The 15,008-nt window shown below is 70.1% G+C and overlaps 7 protein-coding genes across 7 annotated transcripts; 4 read left to right on the top strand and 3 right to left on the bottom strand.

Moving 5' to 3' along the window:
- Positions 1-162: 162 nt before the first annotated feature.
- On the top strand, positions 163-3,732 carry MICPUCDRAFT_57613 (uncharacterized protein; the record flags this gene model as incomplete). The annotated part of the gene is made up of 1 exon (XM_003058241.1): positions 163-3,732. One exon carries the CDS (start codon positions 163-165, stop codon positions 3,730-3,732), a length of 3,570 nt encoding a protein of 1,189 aa, XP_003058287.1.
- A 265-nt stretch (positions 3,733-3,997) lies between these two features.
- MICPUCDRAFT_7249 (uncharacterized protein) lies at positions 3,998-4,537 on the top strand (the record flags this gene model as incomplete). Its single annotated transcript, XM_003058240.1, has 1 exon — positions 3,998-4,537. A coding segment is annotated over one exon (540 nt), but the record flags the coding sequence as incomplete, so codon positions are not given.
- A 209-nt stretch (positions 4,538-4,746) lies between these two features.
- On the bottom strand, positions 4,747-6,692 carry MICPUCDRAFT_57611 (uncharacterized protein; the record flags this gene model as incomplete). The annotated part of the gene is made up of 2 exons (XM_003057861.1): positions 4,747-5,052; positions 5,157-6,692. The coding sequence occupies 2 exons, from the start codon at positions 6,690-6,692 to the stop codon at positions 4,747-4,749; spliced, it is 1,842 nt and encodes a 613-aa protein (XP_003057907.1).
- Positions 6,693-9,240: 2,548 nt separating this feature from the next.
- On the top strand, positions 9,241-10,906 carry MICPUCDRAFT_67648 (uncharacterized protein; the record flags this gene model as incomplete). Its single annotated transcript, XM_003058239.1, has 1 exon — positions 9,241-10,906. One exon carries the CDS (start codon positions 9,241-9,243, stop codon positions 10,804-10,806), a length of 1,566 nt encoding a protein of 521 aa, XP_003058285.1. The 3' UTR covers positions 10,807-10,906.
- Positions 10,822-11,858, bottom strand: MICPUCDRAFT_57609 (uncharacterized protein; the record flags this gene model as incomplete). The annotated part of the gene is made up of 1 exon (XM_003057860.1): positions 10,822-11,858. One exon carries the CDS (start codon positions 11,856-11,858, stop codon positions 10,938-10,940), a length of 921 nt encoding a protein of 306 aa, XP_003057906.1. The 3' UTR covers positions 10,822-10,937.
- Positions 11,859-12,436: 578 nt separating this feature from the next.
- MICPUCDRAFT_16150 (uncharacterized protein) lies at positions 12,437-13,375 on the top strand (the record flags this gene model as incomplete). The annotated part of the gene is made up of 1 exon (XM_003058238.1): positions 12,437-13,375. One exon carries the CDS (start codon positions 12,437-12,439, stop codon positions 13,373-13,375), a length of 939 nt encoding a protein of 312 aa, XP_003058284.1.
- Positions 13,376-13,413: 38 nt separating this feature from the next.
- MICPUCDRAFT_4861 (uncharacterized protein) lies at positions 13,414-14,121 on the bottom strand (the record flags this gene model as incomplete). Its single annotated transcript, XM_003057859.2, has 1 exon — positions 13,414-14,121. A coding segment is annotated over one exon (708 nt), but the record flags the coding sequence as incomplete, so codon positions are not given.
- Between the last annotated feature and the right edge of the window lie 887 nt (positions 14,122-15,008).

The raw sequence follows: 15,008 nt of genomic DNA, 5'->3' as shown, positions 1-15,008 counted from the left end.
AACATGCCGTGATCGTGAAGGAGGAGAAGTTCCTGAAAGCCGCGGCCGCGGCGCGCGGCGGCGGCGGCGGCGGAGGGCGTCGCGATCGAGGAACCGCGTGGACCGCGGAAAGTCGCCGCGCTCGAATGCGTCCGGTGCCTCCAGAAACCGTCCTCGTCGACGATGCACGCCTCCGGCGCGGTGATGCCCTCTCCGTCCTCGATGGGATTCCGCGGCGGCGGCGGCCCGGAGTGGGTTCTCACGGACAGCGCGTTTCACATCGGGTACCGCGCGTGCGACGCGCTCGTTCGATGCGCGGCGTCCAACCCGGGCGTCTTCGCCGGCGTGGAGGTCTGCGCGTACGGCGACTTCATGCAGTGTTTAGGCACCGACCCGGACGACTCGTACCGCGCGCGCATCGATCACGTCGCGTCGATCGCGTCCGGGGTTACCGGGACGGTCGCCGCCGCCGCCGCCGCCGACGGCGGCGGCGTTCAGGCGACGCGGCTGCGCGCGGCGCGGGAGGCGCTCGCGAAGACGCTGAAGGGCGCGCCGTTGCTCGTCGTGCCCGTGCTTCCTTCGCGGTTCGTGCACGTGGGGACGCTTCCGGAGCTTTTGCACCACTCTGTTGCGGACGGGGACGTCCTCGCGGCGCTCCCCGCCGCGCATCAGGGCGTGAGCTTGGGGACGTGGGACGTCGCGATGATGAACGGCATCGGCGGCGGGGGCGGCGGCGGCGGCGGCGGCGGACGAAAAGTCAGTCGTCTCTCCGTCGGCGCCGACGGCGTCTGGGGCGCGGGAAAAGGCGCGGGCCCGAGCGCGTGCGAGCTCGCGTCGTTCGTGTCTCGGGGCGCGAGGATAGGCCCGAAATCTCTCGTCGCGCACTGCGACGTCGGCGCGCTCGCGACGATCGGCGCGGGGTGTTTACTCCACGACGTGGACGTGCCCCGAGGCGCCGTCGTGCCAAACGGATGTTTTCTTCACGCGGTTCCTCTTCGCGCGGCGGCGGCGACCGGCGCGGGGATCGAGGTCGCTCCCGGGACTTTCGGCGACGACGGCGCCGGCGCGAGCTGCTGGACGTGCATCGTCCTCGACGTCCACGACGAGGTGAAAAAACCCGGGAAGAGCACGCTGTGCGGCGTCCCCGTCGTCGACGCGGCGTCGCGGCTCGGGTTAGACCCCGGCCCCGGCGCGTCCGTGTGGACCGAGGACGAGCCGCGGACGACGACGACCGCGAGGGTGTTCCCGGTCTGCGCGTCCGCGATGGAGGCCACGGAGGCGGCGTTGAGGGTCTGGGGGACGATCAAAGGCGGCGGCGCGAGCGAGGGGACGGCGCCGGACGTCGCGACGCTGCGCGTGTCCATCGGCGAGGCGTTGCGGACGCTCGCGGATCACGCCGCGGCGGCGGGTCGACGCGACCGCCTCCGCGCACGCGTCGTCGGCGCGGCGATACGTCAGATGCTGACCCGGGACACGCCGGTGGAGCGGTGGATCGAGCGCGCGCCGCCGTTGCGCGCCGTGAGGGCGGAGATGGACGGGAGCGACGTCGACGCCGCGGTGAGACGCGCGTTGGCGCTGACGAGGTCGGCGGTGGATCCCAACAGAGCGTCGGCGGCGGCGGCGGCGGCGACGGCGGCGGCCGGAAACGACGGCGGCGAGCGCTTGGACCGACAGACCGTCCTCGACGCGTCGCGCGTCGCGCTCGCGCTCGCCGCCGGCGACGACGTCGACCCCGCCGCGAAAGCCGCGGCGGAGGGCGCGGCGGCGAGGTTCCTCCGCGCGGCGGTGTGCGCGCCGTTCGCGTCGAGCGGCGTGCTCTTCGGGAGAGGGGGCGTGGACGCGTCCGCGGCGCGCGAGCTGCCGCCGCCGCCGACGACGACCGCGATCTCCAGCGGGCGAGCCGCGCACGGGGTGAGAGTGGAGTACCCCGCGCGATTGAACCTCGCGGGCGGGTGGACGGACACGCCGCCGTATTCCCTGGAACGGAACGGCGCTGTGCTTCACGTCGCGGTGCTCACCGCCGCCGCCGCCGCGCCCGCCGCCGCGCCCGCCGCCGCCGCCGCGCCCGCGGAGACGGCCGCGGGGTCTGAGGAGCCGACGGCGGACGTGAACGCGGACGCGGACGCGACGGCGACGGACGCCGCGAAGATCGACGCGGACGCGGACGGCGGCGTGGTCGGAAGGCCGATCCGCGTCGTCGCCGCGAGGCTCCCCGGGAAACCCGGGATCGTTCGATTCACGACCGAGCCCGGGCTCGGGGACGGCTCGGAGGGACCGTCCAGCGAGGAGATCCGCACCGTGGACGCGCTCTTGGAACACGACGACCCGACGTTACCGTTCGCGCTGCACCGCGCGTGCGTCGCGCTCGCGCTCGTGCCCCACGACGCGGCCGCGGGAAGAATCGACGACGCGACGACGACGACGACGACGACGACGACGCGGCGGAAAAAACCAAAGCTCGCGTCCGTGATCGACGGGTTCCTCGGCGCTTCCGGGTTCGGCTTGGAGATCCGCACGCGCGTGGACCTCCCGCGCGGGTCCGGGCTCGGAACCTCGTCGATCCTCGCCCTCGCGGTGATGCACGCGCTGCACGAGCTCAGCACCGGGTGCGAGTGGAAGCCGAACGGGAGGGAGGACGACGAGGACGACGAGAGCGACGCGTTTTTAGCCTCCGTGTTCGCGGCGACGACGGCGACGACGACGTCGACGACGGCGACGACGGCGACGACGACGTCGACGACGGCGGCGGCGGCGGAGACGAGACCGCGGTGGGCGGGGCGGTCCGTCCTCGTGTCCCCGCCCTCGGGGTCTTCGCCGGGGGAGACCTCCATAGAGTCGTACGTCGAAGCGAGCGACGAGCCGGACGAGTCGGACGCGTTCTTGATGAGCGTCCTCGGCGGCGCCGGTCGTCCCGTCGTCGAGTGGCCGGCGTCGAGGGTCGCGTTCAACGCCGTCCTCGCCGTCGAGGCGATGATGACGACGGGCGGCGGGTGGCAGGACCAGGTCGGCGGCGCGATGGAGGGCGCGCGACTGTCCACGTCCACGCCCGGGGCGGCGCGCGGGATAGACGCGTTGGATTCACTCCCACAGTACGAGTCGCGGGTCGCGTCGACGCCGGCGGCGTGCGCGGCGTTTGTCTCGCGTCGCGTCGTCGTCGTCTTCACCGGGGCGGTGCGTCTCGCGAAGGCGGTCACCTCGAGCGTCGTCGACGGTTGGCGGCGGCGCGCCGTGGACGTGGAGGCGTGCCTGAAAGCCTGCGTCGCGATCGCCGGGGAGATGGCGTCGTCGTTGGACGCTCTCGGGGCGCTGCCGTCGTCGTCGTTCGTCGGCGCGGGGTCCGAGGCGGCGAACGCGGGGATCGAAAAACTCGCCGACGCGTTGGAGCGGCATAAAAAAATCCAAGAGAAGCTCTGGCCCGCGATCACGTCCGCGCCGGTGAAAGCGCTGTACGACGCGATCGCGCCGCTGTGCCTGGGCTCGCACATCTGCGGCGCCGGGAACGGCGGGCACGTCATCGCGTTTCTGCGACCGGGGGCGTCGGCGTCGGCGGCGGCGGCGGCGGCGGCGGCGTGCGCCGAGGCTCCGAACGCACGGGTCGTTCGCGTAGAGATGTTGCTCGGCGGCGGCGGCGGCGGCGGCGTGGGCGGTGCGGGCGGGAAATCGATGGCAGGGGATGTGGACGTGGGGTTGGGGGGGGTAGACGGCGGCGAGAACGAGCCCGGAGCGGCGAACAAACGGCGGCGGGTGGGCTAGCGGTTGAACGACACCCCGAAATATAAATCTCTGCTCTCACTGATGTCGTTCCCGCGGGCGCGTTGAACTCCACGCGGCCGCGTCGAACAGAAATTGCAACCCTAGTTCGCGCATTCACGCGCGCGCGACCGTCGCGTCGTCGTCGCTCGGTCTCGTCGGCGACTTTCGTCGCCTCACCCACGCGACCGCGCGTCTGCTCGCGATGGCGCGCCAACGCGTCGTCCCCGCGAGCGCCATCGCGGCGTCCTCGCTGACGCAGTGGACCCTCGGCTGGGGACTCATGTTCCTCCTGTTCCGCGTCGGCGTGTTTCGAAAGTACAGCGCGGACTTCAGCAACAGGGTCGTGTCCATAATACACGCTATCGTCGCGGTGTACTACGCGTACCTCACCTTCACGAACGGCTGGGCCGGGATGTTCGACGACATCGGCGGCGCGAACACGCCGGCGCAGGCGCTGTGCATGGCGATCTCGCTGTCGTACTTCGTCTACGATCTCATCTACTGCGCCGTGGTCGGCGAGTTAGAGAGCGTCTTCCATCACATGTTCACCATCGGCGGCCTCGCGAGCGGCGTCTTCGAGGGCAAGTCCGGCTCGGAGCTCGTCGCGTGCCTGTTCTTGATGGAAGTCTCGAACCCGAGCCTGCACCTGCGGACGGTGCTCGCGGAGATGGGGCTGAAGAACAGCGCGTTGGCGTCGATGAATAATCTTATTTTCGCGCTCGTGTTTCTCGTGTGCCGCCTCGTGATCGGGCCGCCGCTGGTGTATAAGACGATGGTGTGCCCGGACAACGCGTACATCGTGAAAGCGGGGGGGTTCGGGATACTCGCGGTGTCGCTGATGTGGGGGATGAAGATCGTGAACATGCTTTTACGGGAGGTGAAGAAGCTCGCCGGACTCGGCGGGAAGAAAAAGACGGCGTGAACGATCGATGATTCCACTAGTTGTTCTATCTATATACGTACTGTACTATTAACGATACGCTACTTACTCATGATGTTGCTATTCTATCTCTATCACCGCGGCGGCGCTTCCACGAACTCGAGCTTCGAGAGCAGCTTCGCGAGCTCGTCGTCGTCGAACCCGAGGGAGTCCTTCGCTTTCGCGATTTTTTCCTCGAGCATCCGCTCCAAGTCCGTCAGCTCGGTCGCTCGGAGGACACCACCGCCCGCTGTCGCGGGCGCGGAAGAAACGGCCGCGGGGACGACGTTCACCTCCACGTCGAGGTCGCGGCCTTTATCCAGCGACAGCGTGAACCACATCGCGAGCGCGAACCGCGCCGCGGGCGCCCGCGCGTCCTTCCGCCTCGTCACCGCCGTCACCTGAGGGCCATTCCATACAAAAAAAGTTCACCGGTCAGTTGAAAGGGGACGCGATCAAGTGTTGAAACCGAGCGATGGGTGAAACACGTTTGTATAGAACGCACCTGATGCAAATTTTCCGCCCCGGACGCGAACAACAGCAAACGCCCGACCGCGGGGAGCACGACCTCGTCGACGTCGCCGCCGTCCCTGAACACGAACTCACCGCCGTCGAAGCACGCGCCGGGGGCGTTGAGGTACAGCACCGCGCTGTAGTCGTAGCTCGCGATGTTCGCCTTGTCCACGTGCGCGGCGTTGGCGTCGTACGCGTCGGCGTCCCCCTCCGCGTCGAGCTCTCCTCCTCCTCCTCCGCCTCCGCCTCTGCCTCCGCTCCCCCCCCGCGGCGTCAGCCTCGTCAGCAGCGCCCCGGCGAGGTACACGCTCCGCGGCTCCGCGAACTCGACCTCGACCGCGCGCCGCGTCCGGCGGCACAGCGCGTCGACGACGTCCGCGGCCCGCGGCCCGCCCCACGCGGCGAGCGCGGCGAGGTCGTCCGCCGCCAGCGCGCACTCGCCGTCGACGACGTCGAGACCTTCCATGGCGACGATCGCGGCGCCGCACGCGTTCCTGCACTCGCCATCGCTCGCGAAACCGTCGAGGACGACGCGTTTTAAAGGTCGTCGAGGGAGGTGCGGGTGCTGGTCGGGGTAGAGGCGGAGGTCGGACCAACGCGGAGGGACGCGGGTCGCGAGCGCGTCGGCGACGGCGGGCGGCGGCGCCGACGGCGCGGTCCACTCCCTCCGCTTCATCCCGCGCGACGCGTCGCCTTCCCGCCCCATGATCTTCGCGAGGTCGTCCTTCGCGACCGCGCGCGGCTCGACGCCGCCGTCGGTCTCGGTAATCTGCCGGCGGCGGCGACCCGTCCCCGCCGCCGTCGCCGCGACCAAAGCGCGTTGCACCGCTTGCGCTCTTCGCAACGCGGCGACGCCCTCCTTGTCCCCCGCGCGCGGCGCGTCCTTCTTCCGACCTCTCGCCGCGGGTTTATATCCCAGCGTCGCGTCGTCGGACGGGGCGCCTCCGCGCAGCGCGGCGGCGACGTTTCGCCGCGCGTCGCTCAGCCGCTCGCGAACGTACGTCTCCCTCCACGCGCGCGACTCCGCGGTCTCGCTCCCGCGGGATGATAACAGCGCGACGCCGCCGGCGCGCGTCCACATCATCTCCGCGCGCGCGCGCACGCGGGCTTCGGACGACGAGCTCGACGCGGCGTCGTCGGACGTCGACGTCGACGAAGACGCCGGCGTCAGCGCGGCGGTGACGGTCAGGACTTTGGTCTTCTTCGACCACCGCACGCCGACCGCGTCGTCGTCGTCACCGCGCGCGTCCTCCGGGAGCGGCACGACGAGCTCGGAGCCCCCCGCGCGGACGACGACGCGCCACGACTCGACTCTCGGCGGCGCCGTCGTCGCGGTCGACGCCGGGTCCTTCGAGAGCGTCCCCGGGGATCGATCCGAGCTCGTTCGCGCGCTCCCGCGCTCGACGAAGACCTCGCACTCGGACGCCGCGCTCGCGTCCGTGTGCACGGTGATGACGCACCTCGCGGTGGGACCGCCCAAGTCGCGATACGCCACGTCGTGCGCCATCGAGGGCGGGTCGCGCGCCATCGCGCCTCCGCCGCCGCCGCGATGGGTGCCTACTGTTTATGCGGGGGCGGTGGATAAAATTTTTGGCGCGAAAGAGCGCGAGCGTCGCGTCGCGTCGTTTGGCCCTTTCGGAGCGGAGCGGAGTGCGGCTCACGTGTTTTGGGCGGGCGAGCCGCGCGCGCCGATCGCGCGGGTTCCGCACACCCTGGCGCGCGAGTCGGCACCGCGCGACCGATTAGGGCCCCGGGAAGTCGAAGGAGGGCGAGCGCGCGGTCGGCGAGGGCACCGCGGCGTCGGTCGTCGCGGAGACGCCCCCCCGCGCGAAGGGTCGCTCGCGGTCAAATTCTCGAGCGGGCGCGAGTTGACCGCGCCGTGACCGAAGGAATAATATCTGCCGCCCGAGCGGGAGTCTCCCGAAGGGTCCTCCCGCCCGCGACGAGCCTCGGCGCGCGCGGGGACGACGATCATGTCCGCGAAGATCGAGTTCGGGTTCGTCCCGAGCAAGACGGTCTACGCGCTGAAGGACCTGGGGAACTGGAAGGTCCGCGCGGACGCGATAGAGTCCCTCCATCGCCTCGTGCTCAACCTCCCGGACGGGGGCCGCGCCGCGCTGCCGTCGTTGCACGCGTTCGTCGGGTTCCTGAACCGGCTCCTCGCGGACCCGAACTTCAAGATATCCCTCACGACGCTGCAGATATGGACCGCGCTGCTCGAGAAGGTGGGCGCGGAGGCGAGGACGGTCGTCCCGGTCGTCGTCCCGACGCTCGTGAAGAAGCTCGGGGACACGAAAGACGTCGTCCGGCAGGCCAACACGCAGGTGGTGAACACGCTGTATAACCTCATTCCCGGTGCGACGATGAATGCGCTGCTGAGCGCGTTCAACGACGTGAGCGTGGAAGCGAGCGCGACGGGGCGAGAGACGCCGTACCGAAATTCCGTCGGGCCGTCGTCGGCGCGAGAGAAGGAGGACGCCATCGGCGCCGTCTGCGGCGCGATGCTCGACCCGACCGCGTACCCGCACAAGGACGTGGAGAACGCGCGCTTGATCGCCAAGCTCCTCGCGGCCGCGCAGGCGGAGGAGGACAACGAGGACATGGCGAGGGCGAGGGCGGTGGCCGTGGAGGCGCTCGCGGTGGCGTCGAGACGATGCGGGAAACAAGAGACGTGGCGGCTCATCGACCGCGCCGCGGACCGCTCCGGGGGGATCGATCGCGAGCTCAGAAAAGAGCTCACGGCGCGCTTAGACAACGACCACTGCATCCCGAGCTTGACGCACGACGGGTTCGTGGAGCACTGCGAGGCTGCGGCGGCGTTGCTGACGCGACCCCGGCTGGAGGATGGCGCGCGGCGGAGTCTCGAGGTTTTCCCGGGGAGCGCGCCGTCCATCCCGGGGGGCACAGTGAAGCGAGGGTCGTTCATGAGCATGTTCTCGAAGCGACGCAGCGCGTCCGCGACGCCGTCGGAGAGCGGCAGCCGGTCCTCGGGGGGAAGCGGTAGCGCGGGCGGGGAGGGATCGCAGCGGGGAGGACAGCACGGCCTCGGCGCGTCCGGGTTTCACGCGTCGCTTCTGAAGCAACGCGGCGGGAGCGTGCTGTCGATGGCGGAGCGGCCGGGCGTGGGCTCGTCTCCGTCCGGGGTCGCGGGAGGGGCGATACCGTCGATCGCGACGTCGACGAGCAGCGTGGACGTCAGCCCGGAGGGGAGCCGGCGAGGGACGCCGCGAGTCAGCGGGAACGCGGGGCTCGGGAGCGCGTTGAATCGACGAGCCGCGGCGGCGAACGCGGCGAGGAACGTGCGCGCGAACGGGAGCGGGAACAGCACGCCGGCGTCGCACAGCGGCAGCAGCGCGTCGGGGGGATCGCGCGCGGGGTGGGACAACGGCGACGTGAGGGCGCCGAGCGTGGCGGCGCGAAGGATGCAAGCGCGGGAGGGGATAAAAAATCTGCGGATAAGCACCGGCGCGGACGACGACGACTCGCAGTACCAGGTCGGGCCGCTGTCCTCGGAGTCGGATAAGACGCCGAAAGACGCGACGATCGGCCACGGGCTCGCGTCGCCCGTCGGGTCTCCGTCGCGTCGACCGGACAGCGTCGACTCGACGCAGGGAAAACTCTCCGCGTTGAAAGCCCGACGCGGGCGGACGCCGCCGACGCTGTCGCGGACGTCGTCGCTGGACCAGCGCGCGTCGTTCGACTCCATGCGCCCGAGCGCGCAGCCGCGAGGCAGCCCCGCGGCGATGGCCGCCGCCGCGGGCGGGCACTTCGCGCGCGGGGGCGTCGCGACCCCGAAAGGGTTCGGCCGCGGCAATCAGCCGGCGAACGTCGGCGCGGATGAAGAAGACGCGTTCGCGAAGCGGCCGACGGCGACGCGGAGCCCCGCGGCGTCGCCGAACGGGAAGAGCAACGCGCGGCGGTCGCTCGTGGGACGGCCCGGGAGCGGGAGTCTGCTCGACGCGAACGCGACGCCGCTGGAGGAGCTCACGACGGAGCAGCTCCTTCCCTTGGAGACGCCCGACGCGGCGCTTCGGAAAGCGGTCAAGTCGCTCACGACGGCGGCCACGGCGAAGCCGATGGAGCTCGACTGGCTCGCGCAGCACGAGGGGTTGATCACCGTGCGGAGGCTCGTCGTGCATCACGGCAGGACGGTGATCCCGGCGCTGCACGCGATCGTCCTGGGCGTCATCGCCGCGATCGACGCGCTTCGATCGTCCATCGCGAAACTCGCGATGCAAACCGTGGTGGAGATGACGACGTTTTTGGATCCGCGCGCGATGGAGGCGGAGCTCGATTACTTAGCCCCCGCGCTCGCGAAGAAGAGCGGCGAGACGAACTGGCTCGGCGTCGCCGCGGACGACGCGCTCGCGGGGTTCATTCGTCACCTCGCGGACACGAGAGTGCTCGCGAGTCTCATCACCTCGGCGAAGCACAAGAATCCGACGGTGAGGCTGCGGGTGGCGACGCACGTCGAGGCGTGCTGCGAGGGTGCCGCGGACGGCGCGTTTTACGGTTCCGCGGCGTCGCGGGACCTCCTAGAGAAAACCTTCGCTGCGGTCGTTCCGTTGCTTGAGGAAGGCGCCGCGGAGACGCGCGCGATGGCGAAACGAGCGGTGTGTCACCTCCAAAGGCACCTGCGCGGCGGCTCTGAGTTTGACAAGCTTCTCAAGGGACTGCCAGAGCGGAAGAAGCAGGCGGTGCGGGACGTGATCGAGAAGGGCCCGCCGCCGTTGCCTCCGAGGAGCGGCTCCGCGACGCCGCGCGGCGGGCGATACCCGTCCTCCTCCCTGGGGTCCCCGATAGGCTCGCCGAAGTCCGCAGGCGGCTTCGGCGGCTTGGACGAGCGCGGATCCGGGTCGAGCCGCGGGTCTTCTCGCGGGACGAGCCGCGGCGCGGCGGGATCGTCGCGGATGTCGATCGGCGTCGGCGGCGGCGTCGGGGGCGGCGGCGGCGGCGTCGCGGGAGCGCACCTGAAAGAGGCGCTGACCCCCGTCTTCGCGAAGCTCAAGTCGAAAAACTGGCAAGAGCGCGGCGCGGCGATCGCCGAGCTCGAGGAGGTGATGACCTCGGCGCCGACTGGCGCCTTTGGCGAAGAGCTCGCCGTCGCCGTCTTCGACGCGCTCGTCCCTCGCCTCGCGGACGGGAACGCGAAAGTCTCCGTGCAAGCGTTCACGATGCTCGCGGGGGTGTTACCAGTCCTCGGCGACGACGTCACCCCCGCGCTCGGCTCGTTAGTCCCCGCGCTCGCGGCTGGCGTCGGCGGCGCCAACGAGAAGACGCGCGCCGCCGCGACGGCGGCGTCTGACGCGCTCATCGAATCGTGCAGCGCGACGTCGCTCGTGCAGCACGTGTCGCATTCCGTGTGCTTCGGCGTCTCGCGCGCGAAGCCGGTGCTTCTGGAGTACCTCGTCGACCTCGCGGAGGCGGTGTACCCGGCGAGGCCGCAGCTCGTGGTGAAGCACGCGGTGCCGGCGGCGGTGACGTGCCTCGCGAATGAAAAGAGCGCCGCGATCAAGGCGGCCAACGCGCGGTTGTTGCGCGCGCTCGCGGGGTGCTTAGGGAAGGAGGCGCTCGCGCAGCACGCGGGGGGAATATCCGCCGCGGCGAAGAAGAAGGTGGAGGACGCGCTGAAGGCGATGTGATGTGATGGATGATTAGGGTTCAACCGGGTTGAATTAAGGTTATTATATCAATAGGGTGTTAAGCGACGACGCGACGCGAAGACGCGTCGTCGAATGAAATGATTTCGCGGCTCGATCGATCTCGATCCCTCCTACTCCGCGGCGCCCGCCTGGTCTTCGCCCTCCTGGCGGTACTGCTCCCTCCACTTGTCTCCCGCGTTGTTCTTCGGCGCCCCCTTCTCGACGTCTGGGGACGACAGGTTCAGCTTGTTCCCCAGCGCCTTGTCGTCGTACTTGGTCACGTCCACGTCGTAGTTCTCCACCGTCATGCTCTCCTTGAGCGTCTGCGTCACCGGCTTGGCGAGGAGCCCGTCCCGCCCCTTCTCGTCCGCCTCCTTCTCGCTGTCCGTGCTGATGTTCTTCCCCAACCCGAGCGCCTCCGCGGCGAGCTCCGCGCGGAGCTTCTCGCGAGCCGCCTTCTGCTCCGGGGTCTCCGCCGCGAGCTCGGCTTCTCTCTTGGCGATGTCCGCCATCTGCTGCCCGAGCGGGGAGTTCGGGTCCACCGTCTTCGTGATGGACGCGAGGCGCTCGGTCGCGTTCTTTCCTCGGGAGTCCTGCCCGAAGCCCTCGTACGCTTTGCCCTCGGTCGTGAGGATCTTGATGGCCTCGCCGACGTCGCCCGCCTTGCCGAGGTCGCCCAGCTTGGGCGCGAGCGCGCCCGCGCCGAGCGGGAGGACGAGCCAGGAGATCCCCTCGATCGAGCCCAGGAGCGTGCCGGGGAGGCCGTGGCCCGTGAGCGTCTTGCAGAGGAGCGAGAGCGCGACGACCGGGACCGCGGCCGCGGTGAGCACCGGCGGGATCTTGTACGTGATCTCGTTGTACTTCTCCATCGCGTCCTTCATCGCGTCCGCGCGGATCGTCGCCGCGCTCGATCGACGGCCCTGGACGATGACGGCCGATCGGCGAAGCCCCGCGGGCGCGACGACGCGGCTGGAGACGCGCGACGCGCGGCGAGACGCGTTCGGAGACGCGGACGCGCGCAACGGCGCGACGGTCATCATGGCGGAGGCCATTTGGTGCGTGTGGGAACGGAGGTTGAAGCTCGCGCGCGACGTCGGTGTGCGCGCGCGCGGCCGTGTTACCCGAAAGCGACAGCTCGGCGAATCACAGATCAGTTCGAGATCGATCGGTGAGAAACGACGGTCTGTCGAAGAGTCAATCGCCTCGACTCGAAACAAGATCTGCTCCGAGACGGACTCCTGAAGGCGTCGACAGAAGGCGGTCGCACCGCGCGGAGATCTCGTCGGTCGAACGACGCGAGGACGCGCGAACGACGATGCGCGCGGTCGCGGCGCGCGTCTCGGCGACGCCCGGCGCGCGCCTCGCGCCCAACGCGGCGTCGACGGCGCGACGCGCGCGCGCGGGATGCCGCGCGAGGACGCGCGGGCGCGGACCGTCGTCGACGGCGGTGCCGACGTGGATTCGCCCTCGCGCGGCGAGCGCGGAGGGGTCGTCGTCGTCCTCGTCCGAGGCGCCGCCCGAGCCCGAGCCCGAGCCGCCCGCGCGAACGTTCGCGAAGGAGATCTCCTCGATCGCGAGCGAGGGCCTCGCGACCGCGCTCGCGGCCGTGGACGATCGGCTGTCCGTCGCGATGCGCGCGGAGGGGGCGCGCGGACCGGACGACGACGACGACGAGACGTCCGCGTCCGCGACGTCGGTCGCGCGCGCGGCGGCCGACGCGGAGAGGGAAGCCGTGGACATCGTCGCGTGCCTGGCGTCGACCGGGGCGCTGAGAGGCTTCGGCGCCGCGCGGCTGGTGCCCAGACGCGACTACGCGCTGAGCGAGCTGAAGCTCAACGGCATCGAGGCGGAGAGGCTGCTGTCGCCGACGGAGAGCACGATATCGAATCTGCGCGACGCCGTCTCCAAGGCGCTCGCGCTCGTCGTCGGCGGGTGGATCTTCGCGGCGCATCCGAGCGGCTCCACGCTCGCGGCCGCGGCGTCCGTCGCCGCCGGCGCGCTCGTCGTCGACCAGATCGGGTTCGGCGGCGGCGTCGAGGCGCTGGTGTTGGATACCCTCGCGCAGACGACGTCTACAGAGTACAAAGCGCGTCTCCGGATACACGAGGCGGCGCACTTCCTCGTGGCGTACCTCATGGGGATCCTCCCGAAAGGGTACACGCTGTCGTCTCTCGACGCGTACGAGAAGTACGGCGCGCTGAACGTCCAGGCTGGGTGCGCGTTCTGCGACGGCGCGTTCCAGAGAGAGGTGGCGCGCGGGAAAATCGGGAGCGGGAGCTTGGGACGGTTCAGCTGCGTCGCGCTAGCGGGGATAAGCATGGAGTACATCGCTTTCGGGTTCAGCGAGGGCGGGGTGTCCGACGTGCGACAGCTGGACGGGATGTTACGAGCGCTCGCGTTCACGCAGAAGAAGAGCGACAGCGAAGTGCGGTGGGCGGTGTTGAACACGATCACGCTGTTGCGGCGGCACGAGGCGTGCGTGCGAAAGTTGAGCGAGAAGATGGCCGCCGGCGCGTCCGTGGGGGAGTGCGTGCGGCTCATAGAGGCAAACTTAGGGGACGACATCTGATGTCGTTCTGATACAGTACTCATTCTATCGCGTCTTTCTCACGGCTTCTTCGCGCTGAAGAAGATGAACCCGTCGCGGACGTCGCTCTCAAAGTCGACGAGCCCGCACTCCTCGCACAGGTCCTTCAGATCCGCGCGGTTCCACATCCTGAACCCCCGCGCGCCGCCCGCCCGCCCGCTGATCGCGTCTTGGACCTCCCGCATCGCCGCGTCTAACTGCTGCTGCCCCGCGTCGTCGAGGAACGGGACCCGCGGGGTGAGAAACGTCGTCCCGCAGAAGCTTCCGCCGCGTTCCAGCGCGCGCGCGATCTCCGCCGCCGCCGCTCGGGGGTCCGGCCAGCAGTGAATCGCCGCGCCGGCGTGGACGCCGCCCACGGACCCCTCCGGGAACGGCATCCGCGCGATGTCCGCGCGCACGAACGTTATGTCGGTGTTGTCGTCCTTCGCGGCGCCGGACGCGTCGAGGAGGCCCTCGTCGATCGCGAACTGACGCGCTTGCGTCAGCATCGCCGCCGAATAGTCGAGCGCGACGACTGCGGAATAGTCCCCGCTCTTCGCGAACCTGCGCGTGAAGAGCCCGCTGCCGCACGACGCGTCGACGAGGACTTTGTCCGCCGCGTGCGGCAGCAGCTTCGCGCGGGCGAGGTCGTACTCCTCGTCCGGCCCCGGGAACCCCGCGCGCTTGAACGAGTCCCTCCACCCGCGCTCGTACGCGAACGCGACTTGCGGCGTCTCGAACGTGCTCGTGCCGAGGTAGCTCGACGTCGGCAGTAACCCGCGGAGTTCCTTCGGTAACGCGCCGCGGACGACGTCGGTGATCGACGCCGGCTTCGCGCCGCCGCCCGCGGCGCCGATCGTGAGGTCCCATATCCCGAGCTCGTCCGGGGCGTACTTCAGATTCGAAGACGGCGCGACGCCGTCCGCGTCGAGCCGCTCGAACGTGACCGGGCACGCGAGCGGCGCGATCGGGCCGAGCGGGACTTGGACCGGGGGTTCCGGCGTCTCCACGGGCGCGTTCGCGGGCGCGGTGACCTCCTCCGGGGTGACCTCCTCGCTCGACGAAGCGCGAGATGGACGGGGGCGACGACGTCGGCGCGATGATGGAAAAACGGTTGAAGATCGGGCCGACGATGACGTCGTCGCTCCGCCGGCCGGGGCGAACGGTCGCCGGGGGGCGGGACGCGCGGACGCCGCGACGTGCGCGACGCGCGCGACGCACGCGAGAGACATCGTCGGCGTCTGCGAAGCGGTGGCGTGAACGCGGAGTGGTTACCCTCTCTCGCGGCGCCGCGACGTTGTGTCGCGCGCGCGGACACTTGGCAGCGCCTGGGACCAGACAGGACGCCGCCTGATGAGTAGCATTCCATCAAAACAAGTTGATCGGTCAGTTGAAAGGGAATGCGATCAAATATTGAAACTGCGGGATGGGTGAACAACTTTTTCATCGAGCGCACCTGAGCTGAGCTCGGCGGCGCTTCTCCCGCTCGATGCTCGTAGGTTCAAGCGCGTCGAGGCGCGATCGGTCGGGCACACACCGTCCTCGCCGCGCGCGTTCGATCGTCGCTCGAACGTCCGTCTCGCCGACCCGGTCGTTCCGACCCCGGCCGTCGCATCTCGACTCGCGCGTTCGATCG

Source organism: Micromonas pusilla (genome assembly GCF_000151265.4).
Source record: "Micromonas pusilla CCMP1545 genomic scaffold MICPUCscaffold_4, whole genome shotgun sequence".
Lineage (NCBI taxonomy): Eukaryota > Viridiplantae > Chlorophyta > Mamiellophyceae > Mamiellales > Mamiellaceae > Micromonas > Micromonas pusilla.
Note: the sequence above shows the minus strand (reverse complement) of the source record. Positions and strands in the feature narration are given on the sequence as shown.